The sequence below is a fragment of the Lepidochelys olivacea genome, assembly GCF_965140295.1.
Source record: "Lepidochelys olivacea isolate rLepOli2 genome assembly, chromosome: 21".
NCBI classification, from domain to species: Eukaryota; Metazoa; Chordata; order Testudines; family Cheloniidae; genus Lepidochelys; species Lepidochelys olivacea.
This window is the reverse complement of record NC_140431.1, coordinates 2,085,653-2,100,928: the sequence shown is the minus strand read 5'-3', so window position 1 is coordinate 2,100,928 and position 15,276 is coordinate 2,085,653. Positions and strand designations below refer to the sequence as shown.

At 51.3% G+C, this 15,276-nt stretch overlaps 1 protein-coding gene across 2 annotated transcripts in view; it reads left to right on the top strand.

Moving 5' to 3' along the window:
• The window catches only part of TAFA3 (TAFA chemokine like family member 3), a 71,091-nt gene that overhangs the window by 22,825 nt on the left and 32,990 nt on the right, over window positions 1–15,276 (top strand). Inside the window, exons 2-3 of one of the 2 annotated variants that reach the window (XM_084611279.1) lie at window positions 8,837–8,925; window positions 9,832–9,947. In XM_084611279.1, coding sequence (XP_084467405.1) covers window positions 8,891–8,925; window positions 9,832–9,947 — 151 coding nt within the window. In that variant the 5' untranslated portion in view covers window positions 8,837–8,890. Of the gene's footprint in view, window positions 1–8,836; window positions 9,027–9,831; window positions 9,948–15,276 lie in introns of those variants that run through there. The other variant, XM_084611280.1, reaches the window with a different exon arrangement.

The window sequence follows — 15,276 nt, the reverse complement described above, 5'->3', positions numbered from 1 at the left end:
TAGAAACCTGCTAAATTCAGGAGCTCTGCAGGTGTCTTCTCCTCGGGTGCACGAGGCAGAGGAGGGAGACCGTGATCTCGGAACTGGGAGTCTCCGAAATGAACAGCCACATGGCTGGGTTCTGTGCTCGGGACAGTCAGTACAAACTTGCTAATGATCGGGGTGGGGGTTGTGTCTGCTCCCTCTGATACCTCCAGCCCTCTGCTGCTGCCTCCTGCTTTGTATCCACAGGGAGGTGTTTGGTGATTGGCACTTCCGCATCCTGGCTAGAAAAGCCCCTCCTGGAGAAGGCCCTTGGCAGAGAGAGATTATAATGCAGGGCCTCGGAGTAGGTAATCTAATGGGCCCCTTCTGGTGCTGTTCTCAGGAGCACAAGTGACCGGAGACCTGGCCGAGACAATGGAGTATTTCACTCCAAGAATGGTGGGCAGCAGTGTGGCATGGGGCTGGGTAGGCAGCGAGGCTGGGCTGCGTGGGTAGCCGAGGGAAAGGGCTGCAGTCCTGTGATCAGTGTCGCACAGGTACACTGCTCTGCTTCATCTCTGCCCGTTACCCGAGGCCCGCTGGAAATGCGCTATGTGAATTCTGGACCTGCTCTGCGTTCACCTTGCGTTTGCTGTGCGGGTTCTAGGTATTGATGGATTTTCACTCAACAGAGGAATATCCTCTTCCTGCGGAGACAATTTTTTCACAGCATGACTGTATGTGGGGCCAGCCCTGGGTCTGGCCCCCTAGCTGTAGGTTTCATCCTCACTAGGATTCCAGAAAGGAGGGATGAGTCTGCATTTAGGGCACTGGGCTGGGATTCAGGAGATCTGTGATCAGGTCCCAGCTCTGCCCCACGTTCCCTGTGTGACCCTGGGCAAGTTGCACGAGGTCAGATTGTCCAAAGAGCCCCCCTTGTGACACGGCCAGATTTTCCTGGTTGGCACCCGCTGTGCTGAGCTCCTGTGAAAACCTGCCCCCTTGTTTTGATGCCTCAGTTTCCCACTTGTAAAATGGGGCTAATATTCCTTCCTGTCTTCCCTCCCTTTGTATGTCTGGTGTGATTAGACTGTAAACTCACCAGGGCACGGACTGTCGTTTCAGGCAGCGTCCCACGCAAGGAGTCCCCAGTCTCAGCTGGGGCCTCGAAGAGCTCCGGTAATACCCTTAATAATACCCATTGGGATCTGCACATTGCAGCAACCGAGCTTCCATCCTGGCCCTCCAAAGGGTGTTTCACTCGCAGGGCTGGAGCCCCATTACACATGGATAGATTAACTGCACCCTGGGTAGGAAGTTGCTCTCCCTTTCCCAATAGGAAGGATCCCCAAGGGACTGAGTGGCAGCGTTTTGTCACATTTGGGTTTGGAGACCATTTCTTTTCTTTCACCATGACATAGAAAAGCGCGAGAGAGAGGAGCTCCGGGAATGTTTGTGTCAGGCCTGAGACGTTCCCCAGGATTTTCCCTCATATGAGTAGAGAGTGCACGGGCAGCCCTTGCTGAATTAGCACCATAAATGTTTGACGGGTTCTGTCTTGCAGTCGGACCATCTTTCACCGGCGAGAAGTAAATAAAATCATCCCCTCTTGGTGGGGGAGAGAAACTGGCTGTGACGCTGAGTGGAAGCAGCTGCTGTCAGTGTGCAATGCCCAGCCCTTCTGAGCAGTTCAGTGTTGTGTGCTATGGTAATCCGTCCGATGAGCTCATGTTTGTATTGTCGGCGCCAGCCGGCGAGAGACGTGCAAACGGTCATTTCTCCCCGCAGGCAGTCCAGAAGGATAACGCATGCAGAGACGGGGATGGCGGGAGGTGGCATTGTCTCTTTCTCAGCTGTGTGTGACGTGCCGCTTCCTGCGAAGCTGGTTAGAGCAGGCGAGTGGCAGTGAGAACTCCTGACTGCTAATGCTGACTCGCTGTGTGACCTTGGGTGTGTCCCTTGAATGCCCTGCCTCAGTTTCCCTCTCCTCACTGCTGGCTCCTGTAATTAATGTATTCGCTTTTGTTGTCTCGGTACGTGCCGTCGCAGGGCAGGGTGCTATACAGACAGTGAAGAAGGCAAGGCCCCTTGCTATGGGGCTTACAAGCTAGGGGCCAGATGCTGTCCTCCAAAGTGCCCCGCAGGGTCCTGTTGAAGTTGAGCCAGAACAAGGGGGGTGGAGGAGTGGAGATTGCCGGAAATAAAGGGAAAGGCGAGCGGCTCTGTTTGTGCCTGGAGAGCCAGGCAAGGGCAGAACTGCAGCCCAGTAGCCAGCTGTGGGGCCACAGGACGGGCTGGGTTTTACTTTCTTTCTCCTGTGTGTGACGCCACACCATGCAGGGACAGTCCCGTTCCAAGGCAGTTCTAGCTCTGCTAGCCACACTTCGCAGCTAACCCCCTGGCCCGTTTTATTCTGGGGCAAGAAAATGGACACTGGGTAACTTCTGCCTCCGTGGAGCCTGGTCCGGGGTGCTCAGGTGGCGTGGGATGGCTGTGCTGGGCTGTCCGCCAGCAGAGTGGCTCAGAGCAGGGAGGCAGGTTTGTTGCATAGGGGCCTGAAGGGTCATGGGTTCAGTTCCCGCTTCAGCCGTAGCCCCCTCCCCCGTGTGACCTTGGGGCAGTGACTTGGCTGCTCTCTGCCCAGTGGGGATAGCAGCCCTGCCCTGCCTCCCAGGAGGATAAATGCCTTAAAGATTGTGAGGTGCTCAGATAGTACAGCCTGGGGGGCCAGGTCAGACCTAGAGGGAGAGCCCATGGGGTGGCACTGAGAGGGGCAGGGAGAGGAGACAATTGATCACCAGCCTCATTAATCTCTGAAGCCACAGCACCTGGTCCTTGGCACAGTTCCCCGGTTCAGATGGCCATAAAGCGAGCTCGGCCTGCTCAGTTATTCTACCTCAGCGCCCACCATCTGCCCCGTGAAACGCCGGCGAGCGCGCCTGCATTAGGTTGAGGTGAGAGTGGCAATACTTGTTGCTGTGTGCGGGGACGTGGGCATTTGGCAGGCCAGGCAGTCTGTAGACACTAACCATCTGAGCCTCAGCAGCCCCCCCCTTCATTTTACAACAGGGAAACAGAGGCACGGAGCACTTAAGAGACTCAGTGGCAGAGCTGGTCACAGAACTCAGGCATATTGACTCCCAGTGCCGCTTCCAAGGGCACTCCAGTGAAAAGGAGGGAGGCAGGTGTTGACAGTGACAGCAGATTGAGCACTGGCTCCAAGATGCTGCCCCTGCTGCATGGCGCCAGCCAACACCTTCCCTCATTGCTGTTCAGGGAGCGCTGTGAGGATGTGCGTCATGTGCGATGCGTGCTCAGCTCCAGGACAGCTATGTCCTGGGTTACGAAAAACCCAGCCAGTGCCAGCCAGCCTGGTGGGATGGGCATGTGGCATCAGAGAACCAGCTGCTGCTAGGAATCGCATCTGCAACCGGAGACGGGGGGGAATAAAACGGGGGAGAATGGAGCAGCCAGGCCAGGCACAGAGCTGCCTGAACAAGGACAGCTGCCCACTGCTCTGCCGGCTTGGATCCATCCCTGGCACGTTCCCCGCATGGTGCTGGAGGGGCCACCTGCCATTCTGTACCCTGCAGCCTGCCCATGGGCACAGTGTACTCTGCTGTTTGGACCCTGGGAGCATGGCCCTTGCTTGGCAGTGCCAGTGTGTTGCAGCTGGCTGAGGTCCTACGGTGTCAGCGAACGATCTCCGAGCAGAGGGTGGGGAGGGGGACCCATGATAGAAGGGAAGAAATATCCCGGGACTTGGAATCTGGGGAGGAGGGGAGGAAGAAGGGTTACTCTTTAGATCGACTTCCCAAAGCAATGGGGCGATGGTGCCAGGGCAGCACGCTCCCTCCCTGTCACTGCACTCCTGGAGGGGTTAGCGTTCACAGGATCACTTACACTGCCAGGCAGACCCGCCATGCCATACGGGGATGGTGCCACGCTGCTTCATGCTCATGGGACATCATGCCAGCATTTGGTGCTCCAGTAGGGAAAAAACTCTATTGGCACTAGCCAGCTGAGCCTCACAAACTACTACCTCATCTTACAGCTGGGGAAACTGAGGCACAGAGCACTTAGGTGACTTGTCCAACTCAGTGGCAGAGCCAGGGATAGTGCCCAGGAATCCTGACCCCTAGCCCCTGCTCCAGTCCCTAGGCCGTGCGATTCCCCTTTGCAATCACAGAGGTGCGGTGCTGAGGGCCAGTACAAATGTGTGAGGTAATGAAATGGCAGCAAAGACAGGAAGGGGCTTGACAAGGCACTGCCAGGCAGGATTCCACACGGGCAGGCAGCCAGCAGCCCAGAGTAGAGTCGGCCTGGTCTGCCAAGCATGGCTCGTAAATTCCTTCCTCTGGAGTCGGTGTCATTTCCCAGGGTCCTCAGCAGCCAGGAGCTGCAGCAGCAACAGATTTCCTTGCCTGTCCGCTGGCTCATCGTGGTGATTTGCTTCGTGCATCTGTGTGGGATTACAGCCACTTGGTCTTGTGACCATGCTTCTCTGTAAAGTGGGGAAGGAGCAGACATTCCTTAGCAACCGACATTAATTTCAAGCTGATTAGGATTGCGTGCCATGGGTCAGTGGTGGTTGGTCCCTGCGTATGGCCTGCAGACAGCACTGTTAAAGTGAGGAGGTGGATGTTCTTTCCTGGAGAGAGGCTCAGCTCCCCGGCAGTCTCCTGCTCCTGTATTTTCAGTGCCGAGCGCAGGGGCTCCATAAGAACTTCCCCTCTGAGGCGGCGATGCCCCGCGAACCAGGGGCACACGTGTTTGGAGACAGGAGGGCAAGCGGTGGGTAAATCCCACCAGCTGGCAACCATGTGCCTCTGCTGGAAATATTGAGACTTTGCTCCTGAACAATACCTGGATGTGTGAACTGGCCAGGTGTGCAATTTAACATCGAGGCTGGGGAAGAGGGGACCTATCGGTGGATTCCTAGGATGGTCTCTCCCCTCCTCCATCTCAGTGCTCCCCCCCGCACATTTTCTGCAGATGCCTGGCACAGGGTGCAATCCAGTCTATTCCGAAGGCCTCTGACTTCCCCTTCAGGCGTATTGTACTGGGACAAAGGGATGAGCCATCTCTGGCTGGGGTTGATGGAACGAGAGTGACTCTGTCACAGGCAGGCATTATTCCAGCTTCCCTGCGATGGGGTGGTGGGGTTTTAACAAAGCCCCGCTGTCCTGTCACGGGGTCCTGCCAGAGCAAACGTGGCTGGCACATGGGGCAAGCAGCGGAGAGCTGGGTGTAGAAGGGCAGGTCCTGTCTGGATAAGGAGAGACTGGGCCCAGCTTAGTGATTGTCAATCGTAGAAATGCGAGTGGGAAAGGTCTTTTAGGGCCATTTAATTCATCTGGTAAAAGCATGTTCCTTACAGAGTATTGCTGCTTTCCAATGAATTGCTCAGTCTGGCTTTAAAAGCCTCCAGCCTTGTGCCCCTATAGCTGGCACTGTTCTCCTTCTATGCAGCTGGCTCCTGCCTAGCTGTCAGGAGAGAGATAGTAGCTGGTCTCGCGTTTAGGACACGGGACTGGAGCTTAGGAGACCTGAGTTTTCTTCCCAGCTCTGCTGGTGACTTTGGGCAAGTCTTTTCCCATCTGTGCCTGTCTTGTCTATTTAGATGTAAGCTTCTTGGGGCAGGGACTGCCTCTCACTCGGTGCACACAGCTCCCTGCTGGCCCTGGGACACATCAGCCTGTTCTGACGGGGCTGGTTTTTGGCTGCCCTGGGACACGTCAGCCTCTTCTGATGGAGGCAGGTTGCTGCCTGGCCCTGCGTCAGGTCAGCCAGAGCTGCTCATGAGCATCTGCATCAGCACAGATAGTATTTACTGACTCCAGCTTGTCTGTAATAAATCCTGGCTTGGCACCGAAGCTTTACAGGGGACGTGGTTATTTGCCCTGGACCCTGTCAGGTCCCAGCAGGCAATAAACAGGGCCATGAAGTTGTCATTTTACCTTTCAGATGCAGAATGGACTTTCTGCTATCGAGGCTGTTACCTTGATTGCTGCTTTCTCCTCGCTCCGGCGCTCTGAGCCATCCCCACCCCACGGCCATAAATATTAAGAGAGATCTATTTAAAGCTGCAGAAAGTAAAATGTTGATTTATTTTTTTAATTTCACGCAAGGAACGGAGGTGACATGACTGCTCTGCACCTGCCAGTGCATCCTGTCCTGCTCTGTGGGCACAGCCTGCAGCGTGCGGAAGGCTCCATGCAGTGGGTGCATCGATGTTTGCACACTTCCCCTTCATGTGCTGCACATTGGGGCGGGCTGTAGCACCATTGCTGTGGAGCTAGGGGCTGGGAGACAGGGCGTCCCCCTAACTAGGGCCCTGAGCTAGGAGCAGGGGACTCGGGTTCTGGTCATCTGTGTGTGAGGGCTGCTGTCAGTGACCTGGGCCTTTCAGTAGGCCTTAGGGGTTGTTATTGCCGGCTCTCAGCTACTCCCGGGAGGGTGCTCAGGTACCACAGGGCTGAGGGCTGGATCAGTCCCTGGCTGCATGCTGTGATATTTTTTCCTGCACAAACATTAAAAAGACCCCCCAAAATCCAGATTCTACAACCTTGAAATTGTTTGAAAAATCAGCCCCGAGTTACCTGGGGGGCCCTCTGGAGTGGCACGCAGGAGCTGTGCGCTCAGTTCCTGCTGCTCACAGGATCCACCTGTGACCGTGGGCCAGTCCCTGGATCCCTTGTCTGTCTTGTCAGGACCCGTGGGGCAAGGGATGCGTCTCCCTAGATTTCTGCATAGAGCCGGGCCCTGACCTCCGTTGGTGCTTCTCCCAACATAGAAATGATTACAATAGTCCCTAGCGACAGGTGTCAGCATCACACAGCCACCCCCTCTCCTCCCTGTGAGCCCTAATTACCCCCATTGGAGGCCTCAGCAGAGGTGCCAGGGCTGAGACTGAGCTCCCCACTTCCCTGTCGAGCTGGTTTCTCCAGGGCAGGGAGCCGGGTACGGGGGAAGGCGGCCCTGCTGCCACCTGAGAGGTAGCTGTTCTTCGGCCCGCTAGAGGACTGGCTCTCCAGAGGCGTCAGTCTGTCACCAGCCCCAGATTCGCTAGAGGGGGCCAGGGCTGCTCCAGGGCATGCTGACTGATGGAGGAGCCGAGTCATGCTCAGGGAAACCCCCACCTGCCTGGGAGGTGGCCAGGGGTCCCCCAGCGGGCTGTGGCCCTTGCTTGGTCCCTCTGTTTTTGACACACAGTTCGGAGCAAAGCAGCTGCATTTATCTCCTATCAAGTCGTTGCCCTAGGGCAGGCACAGCTCGCCTGGGCTGGGTGCTGGAGGAGCACAACAGGGTGTCCCCAGCGGGCTGAGGAGAGGCAGGGCTGGAGCGCGCAGCTGCTGAGCGGAGAGCTGGCTCCGGAGGTCTCTTCCGAACCCGCGTGGTCCTATGACGGAGTTCTGGCTGTGGTTGGGCAGCCTGTGGCTCTGGGTAGCGATGTCCAGGTGCAGTGTCTGCCCTCTGCAGGTGCCTCGTGTTGCCAGGCCACTGCTGAGATTCCCAGGAGACCTGCCCATAAAAGTTTTGTCTCTGCCAGCACAGTGCGGTTTTCCTGTGTCCCTCGTTTCACTGTGTAATCAGGGCAGGTGGTAAGTAAGTGCTATGTCTTACCGTTGGGGGAACCAATGTAAGTCTGTATGTATGGATCATGTATTATTTGTGGCAGTCTTACAAACCAAATGCTGCAGCTGTTCCTAAGGAAAGTCGGTCCTGTGGTTGAGATGCTGGACTGGGACTCAGCAGGTCAGAGGTCGGTTCCCAGCTCTTCCACAGTCTGCTTATGTAACCTTGGGCAAGTCATGTCATTGCATTGTGCCTCAGTTTCCCCATATGTAAAACAGGGAGAATGATGGCCCCTTCTGCAAGCATTTGTCTCTCTTTTCTACCTAGAATGCAAACTCTTCAAAGCAGCAGCTGTCTACCAATCGGTGTATGTACAGTGTCTCGTGCAGCGTGGCTCTGATCCACAGTGCTCCCATAATGATAATGTGGGGGTCAGCCCCTGTCCAGTGAAGGCAGATGCTGTGAAAATATCTCACTGTTAGTTTACTCTCTCATTTTACTTATACTCCGAATCTGTTCAGCGTGTCTGCGCTACGTGCGTAGCGTGGGTGTATATTGGGTCTGGTTCTGATAACAGTGACACCAGTGAAATCAAGAATAGCGCCGCTGAAATCAACGGAGTTTAAAACTGGGATAAATAAGCTCAGAATTAGGACCACTGGAGTATTTAAGGGATTTTTAAGCGTCTCCTTGAATCATTTAAAGGATTGGTTTCTCGATTGGGTGGCTGGTTTGGTCTTTGGCTGAAATTAGTTCAGTGTATTATGTCATGAGAACAGCTGGTCAGGAATTTTTCAATGACACTTTTTTTTGGTTGGAAAAATGTCAATTTGTTGAAAGCAAAACTTTTTGCGTAAACGTATCAGCTTCAATGAAGCTTTCCTCGGGAAAGGTTTCTCAGGTGCAGCGTGGGATTTCTGGTCAGAACCAGAGAGATGTGGGTGTGAGAGAGGATGTGGGTGTGCAGGGTGTGAGTGGGTGTGTGCATGGCCTCCTACAAATGGACGATGAGTGCTCTGCGCAGGCACATACTGTCTCCTCCCTCCGCGTGACCTAGGGGCCCTGCTCCATTGCCGTGCTGAGTAGGAAACCTGTATTTTCAGAGCCACAGGGTGGGAATGCTGGGCCCTCCTGGTGGCACAGAGGATTTGATTGCGATGCCTGAATAATTGCAGCTGTGGGTCATTCCAAGTCAGCTTGCTCCCAAGGAGCTGTGATCCTTTCTGATTTGCTCAGGTGGAGCGCTCATAGACGATGTCATTATTCAAGTGGCTGTTTCTCTCTCTGCTTTCAGATGCCCTGATGTTCGCCCTTTTCTGTAAAGAGCAGATCTGTCGGAGACTGGCGAATGCAGAGGCAGTGGCTGCGAAACCCCAGTAAGAGGTAAATATCTCTGCCAATGCGACTGGGTCAATGGCACGGCCTCTTCTTGCTTGAACAGACAATATTGCTTTCAGAAATCTGAACAGATCTCTGCGACAAGGGTGAGTTCTGAATGGCGCATGCTGGTGGGTGGGTGGGTTCCCTCCAGGGGTGTTCACCTGAAATGACAAGGTGCGTTTTTGCCCTCTGTTTTCTAAGCATGAAAATACTTTGGGCCAAATGTGGTGCCAGTTGCCCAGGTGTAAATCCAGAGTAGCTCCGCTGGAGTCGGGGGGGGTTAGGCCGGTATAACGAGAAGCAGAATCTGTCCTTTTAAGCACCACCCCAGAAGGTAGGTTCCCTCTCACCGCCTCCATGCTGCTGCTGCCTTTAAAGAGAGAAGAGAGACCGAGGTAATGCGGCAGCTGGGAAGGCCTGAGAAGAGGCATCCCCCCTTGAACAGGAGAATGAGCCCCTTGTCTCACTGTGCAGGAGTGAAAAAGAAGCATGTGGTCAGATTCAGGCATCTCTCCCAAGTGAGCAGTTCTAGGACTCCCATCTCTGTCCCTAGCAAGGGCAGCTCCCAGGGTAGAAGGGCAGAGGCTGCGTTGCTGGTGGAAGGCACCCAAGTGGATGAGAGGGTTTAGTGAAAGGGGAATAATGATACCTCCCAAGCTCTGTGCATTGTGTGTGTGCGCTCTGTGAACAAAGCGTGGGCAGGGCTTGGTCTTCTGCAGCAATTCCGTCTTTAATCCTGTGTGTCTCCGCTGCGTTCTGGGACAGCGAGTGCCACCTCGCCGAGATTTCGTTCTAGCAGCATGCTGCTGCCTCTAACCCACCTCCCTCCTCAGACCCGTCCCCTGGCCTGCTGCACATTGCTGGAGTTCTCTCTTTTTGCATCTCTCTCTTTCTTTTTGTTTTTGGTAGAATGAGTGAAAGAGACATACAAAGTTTGAGCAAATGGGTATTGGTGCTCACTCTCTGCCTTATCACGCTATGGGGAAGATTGACACTGGCCTCATCACATCACAGAAGCCATTCAGGTAGGGCGAGTTGTATATCTTATTTCATTCATAACACCCCTGCATGCTAACCCAAGTCTACAGCATCTGAGTGTCTTGGATGGGGGGGTTCCAATGAGTGGTTTGGGGATGGGACAAAGTGATTATTTACAGTCTTACTGGCTTCATTCTTGGCTATGAAGTTGCCATTGCTTTATTAACCCAGCTTGCCACCAGACCCCGTCAACTGCACTGCAGCACCTTGGTAGTGCTCAGCCAGGATGCAATAGAGTTGCAAAGTTTGCAGATGATACTGAACTGCTCAAGATAGTTAAGACCAAAGCAGACTGTGAAGAACTTCAAAAAGATCTCACAGAACTAAGTGATTGGGCAACAAAATGGCAAATGAAATTTCATGTGGATAAATGTAAAATAACGCACATTGGAAAAAATAACCCCAACTATACGTACAATATGATGGGGGCTAATTTAGCTACAACTAATCAGGAGAAAGATCTTGGTGTCATCGTGGGTAGTTCTGTGAAGAAGTCCACGCAGTGTGCAGCGGCAGTCAAAAAAGCAAACGGGATGTTAGGAATCATTAAAAAAGGGGTAGAGAATAAGACGGAGAATATCTTATTGCCCTCATATAAATCCATGGTACGCCCACATCTTGAATACTGCGTACAGATGTGGTCTCCTCATCTCAAAAAAGATATGCTGGCATTAGAAATGGTTCAGAGAAGGGCAACTAAAATGATTAGGGGTTTGGAACGGGTCCCATATGAGGAGAGATTAAAGAGGCTAGGACTTTTCAGCTTGGAAAAGAGGAGACTAAGGGGGGATATGATAGAGGTCTATAAAATCATGCGTGGTGTGGAGAAAGTGAATAAGGAAAAATTATTTACTTGTTCCCATAATATAAGAACAAGGGGCCACCAAATGAAATTAATGGGCAGCAGATGTAAAACAAATAAAAGGAAGTTCTTCTTCACTCAGTGCACAGTCAACCTGTGGAACTCCTTGCCTGAGGAGGTTGTGAAGGCTAGGACAATAATGGGGTTTAAAAGAGAACTAGATAAATTCATGGAGGTTAAGTCCATTAATGGCTATTAGCTAGGATGGGTAAGGAATGGTGTCCCTAGTGTCTGTTTGTCAGAGGGTGGAGATGGATGGCAGGAGAGAGATCACTAGATCATTACCTGTTAGGTTCACTTCCTCTGGGGCACCTGGCATTGGCCACTCTCGGCAGACAGGATACTGGGCTGGATGGACCTTTGATCTGACCCAGTATGGCCATTCTTACGATCTTAGATAATCAGGGGCTGAGGACAAAGTCCTGTCACTGGACTCAGGAAGAGACTGGCTGAAACCATGCTAGCGGGAGTAATGTCCTGCCCAACACAAGGGTTGGGCTCAGTGAATCGAGAGCCTCATGGACTCACAGCAGTAACATGGGGCTTCCTCATAGCCCCCTGCAGAAGCCAATAAAAATAGGTCAGTGGGATGTATGTGTTCTCTCCAATAGAGGAGACACCGTAGGTAAGGCTGTGTTGGGATTTTCACGTACAGCAGGGACTGCAGCTCTTTGTGTGGATAGGGTTGTGTAGCCTCAGAAAACTTACGGCACTTCGCCTTAGGCACTCGACTTTTCTGAGCAGTTTGCCAGTAAATGTGTTAACTGGGCTCTGAGTTGTAATTATTTTAAAATGGGCCCTTTCGGAATTATTGTTTGGTGAGTCTAACCATTTTTTGGCTCTGAATGTTTGGATTTGAAAACTGGTTCACTTCTTGACTATAGCAAAATCTAAGGCATCTATGTTTCAAGTCTATTAATGTGTTAATTTTTGATTGCTGAATACTGTTAGTCATAACCATTTCTATCTAGGTCAGAGTTATTGTCATGAAGTACATTTGTCATCAGATAGACACTCTAGACTTTAAGCTTGCATTAAAAATATAAAATGTTATCCCTCCGGTTGTGAAGGTAATCTTAAAATATGAACGGAGCGTGGACTGATGTAGAACTCAAATCACATGGCAGTACACCTCGCTCTGACATGTTGTGATTTCCTTATACATCATATCCTGAGTATACCTACGAACCATCCCCTATCTGTGAACCTCAATATCATCTCTGTGTGTATCCGAATGTTAAGAGTATGTATTGTGTATGACTGATCAGAATTTTTTGAGGGTCTGGGCCAAAGCGACTGCATGGGAGAGTCAGTAATGTAGTGGTGGGGCTCTGTAGCGGGATGGCAAAGGACTAATGCTTGGAGACTGGTACTGGGTTAGGTGAAAATGCTGCCCTCATGGCTTCCTTGCTCTCTAGTGTTTGCGTTGCTGGGCGGAAATACACGGCCACAGCCATAAGTTTACGTTCGCACAGATTTTTGGGTGGGTCTGTCTAATTACACACACATCAGAATCCAGCAGACACAGATGTGTCCCACTTCCTACGCCATCTCCGAAGCAAGTGGTTTGGAGTGCTGGGCAGAGGAAACACAGACCGTTACAACTTCACAGGATTCCGGGTTGAGTTTGCATCGTTGGCACGATCCCTGATTGCCCCAGCTAGAGCTGAGTGGCTGCTCACTGCAGATCCACAGCCATCATGGTGTACAGCCTGGACAGCACCTCTTCAGCCTGGTACAGGGGCCTGAACCCTGTTACTTTGTTGCGTGGTGTCTCTCTTACAGTGTAGGAATTACAGAGAGAGAGAGATCAAGGAAATGAATAATAAGCAACTGTCTGGGGAGAGGGAACGTAGGCAGCCACAGCTCCAATCCCAGCTGAGCCTGTCTGGGGAACCTGGAGATGCTGGGCTGTAAATGCAGTTTGTTCATTCTGCCCTGCAGTTTATTTTCCGTGTCTCCTTTGAAAGCAAACCCCTTGAGTGGTTTGGATCAACTGGTTTGGCAGGGGGGAAGCCTGACTTGACTCTGAGCAATCAAACTCGCCCTGGAAATTTTAAGATTCAGCTAATGTATCCCACTTGGTCTCCCTTGTCTTCATGTTTGTTCCCCCTGTTCTTCTCCGTTCTGCCACAGACTTCAAGCTTTTTAACTGGCAGCCCATCGTGGTTCCAGAAAATGAGAGGCTTCTTTTTCTCCTGCCCGTGCTGCTCTGTGCCAGTCAGCCCAGCCTTCCCCTGCACCCAGCTGCCAGCATAAAACTTCAGACCTGTTTTGAGCTGCATTATATTCTGTGATATGCACAACTGCCTCAGTGTGAGCCAAGAAAGGAGCGATGGTCACAAAGTAAAGAGATCCAGAATAGGGGCTTATAACTGAAATCCAGACAGAACCATTAACCCTGGCTAGAGATGGTACTGTGGCTGGAGACCAGACACTGTAATACGATCTGTGTTTGGGAGAGACGATATTTAAGGATTAAACTGAATATGCTCTTGCATGACCCTACACCTAACCCTTTCCCCATTTCTGACATTTTCCCTGACAGTTAAAACAGTTCTAATCCCGTAATCCCCATCCTTAAAACCAACATGTCTCCCAATGTGACTGTCTCAACCAGCTAGTCAGCACTTACCTGCTTTACTCACTTTGTAACCTATAACAGGTGCATATGATGATAAACCTCCATAATCATCTCTGGAATTATCTTTAGCAAGAGCTCAGGGCTTCCCAGGATATCTACTTGAGTGATGTCCCAGATGTGATCTTTGATTGTTGGTTGTGAAGTCTGAAACTGAAAATGCAGCCCTGGCTAGGGAAATATTCCTATCAGACATACTTTGGCTGGAGCTTGCTGGATTTGCAGGATTTGCAGTGTTTGCAGATGTGTTTATTCAGTTAGATAAATCCATAGAGGTTTTAATTTTAGCATAATGCTCTGTTTGTTATCACTGCACATCCCCAGTGTTAATCTGGATGGAGACTGACAGATAGACCACGGGTAGCAAACCTTCACTTCTGTCCAAATCACATACCACAGAGTTGAAAGTCATGACATGTCTTGAGATCCAGACATGAGCAGCTGGAGTGATCAGGAACATGCTAGCAGATACTTTAAACAGGTCTTTGTTCCTTCCAAGAGGATAAGAGAATATACAACCTGGGGACAATGGCGCACACACTGGTGCCTAAAATTAGGTGCCTATATTCCAGTTTAGGCATTGAAATAAGTGGTCCCATTTTCAAAGGTGTGGTGAGCACCCCAGCTACTCCCAAAAAAGTCGTCTAGAACTGCCAGGGTGTGAAAATCAGGCCTGAAATGAATAAACCACAGACTCGAAACAGAGCAAATGCTTAGCTCTATTTGTGTGGTGTGACTTAAATCCAGATTCTACACTGCTTTGTACATATGTTTGTGAAGAAACATGCTATGTGTTCATGTCTGTGATGTGCGTGTGTGTACATCTGTGTATTTTTGTGTATGGATATGTTACACCCAGGTAAAGAGCTATCCGTAACGGGCTAAATCTTGAAGTTCTTACTCAGGCAAAACTCCAAATGCGGACAGAGGGAATGCAATCTGGCTAACGACTGAGCTAGAACTATTGGGTTTGGCCCAATCTGTGTCTCTCTATAAATTTCTTTCCGTACTCCCTGATTTTCATGATATTGAAAGAAGTTCTCACTTTTGGTGCGTGATTCTCATTTCTTCCGGGTGTGGCTTGAGTCTCCTTCAGCTTGTACAATGAGTTTCAATCTGCTGATGGGTTTTCTTCTCCAGCTGCCTCCCCCTGGTTCATTTGGGGAGGCAGTTAACAGGGGTTATATTTTGTGCCAAATTTTCTAAAGGTCGGGCTCCCAATTGTGGGTGCAGTTTGACCCTGAAAATCTGCCCTCACATTTTTGCATCTGGAATTGAACTGCAGAGGCAGAACTGGGCACTTGTGTCGCTAACACCTGTTTGTGGGAGCAGATCAGAGCGTTAGAGGCACAAGTGATTTGCCCACACGATTCATGTGCAGTTGCAAATTCTGTAAAGGAGAGATTGGGACCCCCCCCCCCACCATCAGAATGTTGGCTTAAAAACCATGTGACTTTTTTTTAAAGTAAGATGTGCCTGCGTTCTGTTTATTTGTCTTCTGTTTTTTGAAACTTTAGGGGTCATATTCTCCAGCTTTTCTCTGCAACCAGGAGAGCTAGAAACTCACTGTTTCTTTAAATGAAAGCTGAGATCCTTGTGTAATAACATAACTCTAGGAGCCAAGGCTTTGAGAAAAGCACCAATTACTGTGAGACTCGCGATAGCTGGCAACATGGTGAGCAAACAGGAAACTCAGCATCTCCTAGAGACCCCAGCCAAGATCAGGGCCTCCTTGTGCTGGGTGCTGTACAGACACAGACTGGGAGACAGTCCTGGGGCCACAGAGCTTGCGGGCTATGTGCCTTGCCCAGGG